Genomic DNA, 1,791 nt, shown 5'->3' with positions numbered 1-1,791 from the left:
CCGGGGCGGGCGGGCGGGCGAGCAGCCGGGCGCGTCCTGCCGCCGCTCGCCCTCCGCGGCCCCGGGAGCGGCCCCGGTTGCGCCGCCGTGGCATCCCGGGATGTCCTCGTCGCCCGCGGAGGAGTGCCGGTCGCCCGTGGGGCTGGACTGCTGCAGCTGCTGCCTGGACTTGGCCAACCGGAGCGGGCTGGAGGAGGGGGCCGGGGGCGAGAACAACAACCTGGGCAGCCCCACCGTCAGCAGCTTCCGGCAGCTGCAGGAGCAGCTGGTCCGCAAGAACCTCAACACCGACAAGCTGAGCTCCATCATGCGCCAGGACTCGCTGGAGCCCGTCGTGCGGGACCCCTGCTACCTCTTCAACCAGGGCATCTGCAACAGGAACATCGACCAGACCCTGCTCTCCATCCTCCTCCTCTTCCACAGGTGGGTGTCACCGACGGATGCCGAGGGGCTGCCCGTCTGCTGGGTGCCCCCGGAGCCGGACCCGGGCTGGCCGTGTGCTCGGGAGCTGGCAGTGTGGGGGCGAGACGTGGGGCCTGCAGCCCCCGAGGCTGGCAGGGACAGGGGGACCCGTGTGACCCTGGGGCTGGGTAGGGTGGCAGCGTTGGGGGTCTCTAGGTGGGTAGAAGCGTGAGCGGCCGCTCGTGGCAGGGAGCCCAGTCCGTGTGCCATGGGTGGTGCCAGCCCAGTCTCTGGGTGCAGCTCCGGGTGGCTCTGCCCCATGATGGTCAGCAGTGCCCCTCTGTTGGTGCCCTGTGTCTGTCCAGGCAGTGACAACAGCCTCCAGCTGTGTGTCTTGGCCCCCAGACTCTGTGTTCATCTCCCTGGCTACCTCTCATCCACGCAGACATTGCCTGTGGGGGCATGGACAGTGTCCAGCGGCGAGCAGGCGTCGTCCCCTTGGTCCTGCGTGGAGAGGGGCACCTCGTTACTTGGCAAACATCTCCGCTGCCTCCAAAGCCACCTTTAGAGTTAGTGAGAAAGCTGGGTAGGGAGCCCCCGGTGTCCCTCCTGCCAGGTCCTGCTCTTTCAGCAGCTTCCCTGCCTCTCCCCGGAGTCCGTGGAGGGGAGATGGATTTGGCCTGGGTGGTATTTCCCATCCCTGGAAAGTGGCTCTGCCCTTGGCTGAGCTCTGAGAGGGGCGCTGCCTGCGTCGGGGAGCTCCAGTGCAGGGTCCCTCCTTGTCCCCTGCTCCGGCATCGCGGGCAGAGGGTCCCCCACCCGTTCAGTGTCCTCTGCCCGCGATGCCGGAGCAGGGGACAAGGAGGGACCCCGGAGCTGCCACCCCGAGGGGTCCCCATCCTCGGTGAGGGGTTCCCTGGGGGCTGGGGGGGGCGGACACAAAGCTGTGTCAGGTCCTGCAGTGTTGCCTGTCACGGGGCCAGCCCTGGTGCCGCCCTGGGAGGGCCGGTGAGTCGGAGGGGCTGGTGGTCCAGGGGCTCCCCGGCTAAGCCGAGCTGGGCCAAGGAGGGTGCCGCGGGGTGGTGGCACCCAGAGCTGCCCTGTGGCTTCAGGGGGGCGGGGGGGGGCGCATCGCCCCTCCCAGGGCTGAGGGGGCGTGTGGCCCGTCGGATGGCAGGCGTGAGCGGTGGGGCAGGCAGGGGCTGTGGGGCTGCTTCCTGCGCCGCGGGTGGGGGGCAGGTGGGATAGGGGGCAGTACCCACGCACTGGCGGACACCCCGCCATCCCCTCCCCTCCCCGCACACACACGCACCTGTAGCCGTGCCCCTGGGCTGGCCAACGGGCCACAAACACCACCACCCCCAGCCCGCCCCTCTCTCTGCCCTGGCC

The 1,791-nt window shown here is 70.1% G+C and overlaps 1 protein-coding gene across 1 annotated transcript in view; it reads left to right on the top strand.

Annotated features, from left to right (window-relative positions):
* Positions 1 to 10: 10 nt before the first annotated feature.
* The window catches only part of TSC22D3 (TSC22 domain family member 3), a 16,234-nt gene continuing 14,453 nt past the window's right edge, over positions 11 to 1,791 (top strand). Inside the window, exon 1 of the mRNA XM_014956028.1 lies at positions 11 to 423. Coding sequence (XP_014811514.1) covers positions 101 to 423 — 323 coding nt within the window. The 5' untranslated portion in view covers positions 11 to 100. The remainder of the gene's footprint in view (positions 424 to 1,791) is intronic.

The sequence above is a fragment of the Calidris pugnax genome, unplaced genomic scaffold (genome assembly GCF_001431845.1).
Source record: "Calidris pugnax isolate Ruff unplaced genomic scaffold, ASM143184v1 scaffold281, whole genome shotgun sequence".
Lineage (NCBI taxonomy): Eukaryota > Metazoa > Chordata > Aves > Charadriiformes > Scolopacidae > Calidris > Calidris pugnax.
This window is presented reverse-complemented; position numbering and strand designations above follow the sequence as displayed.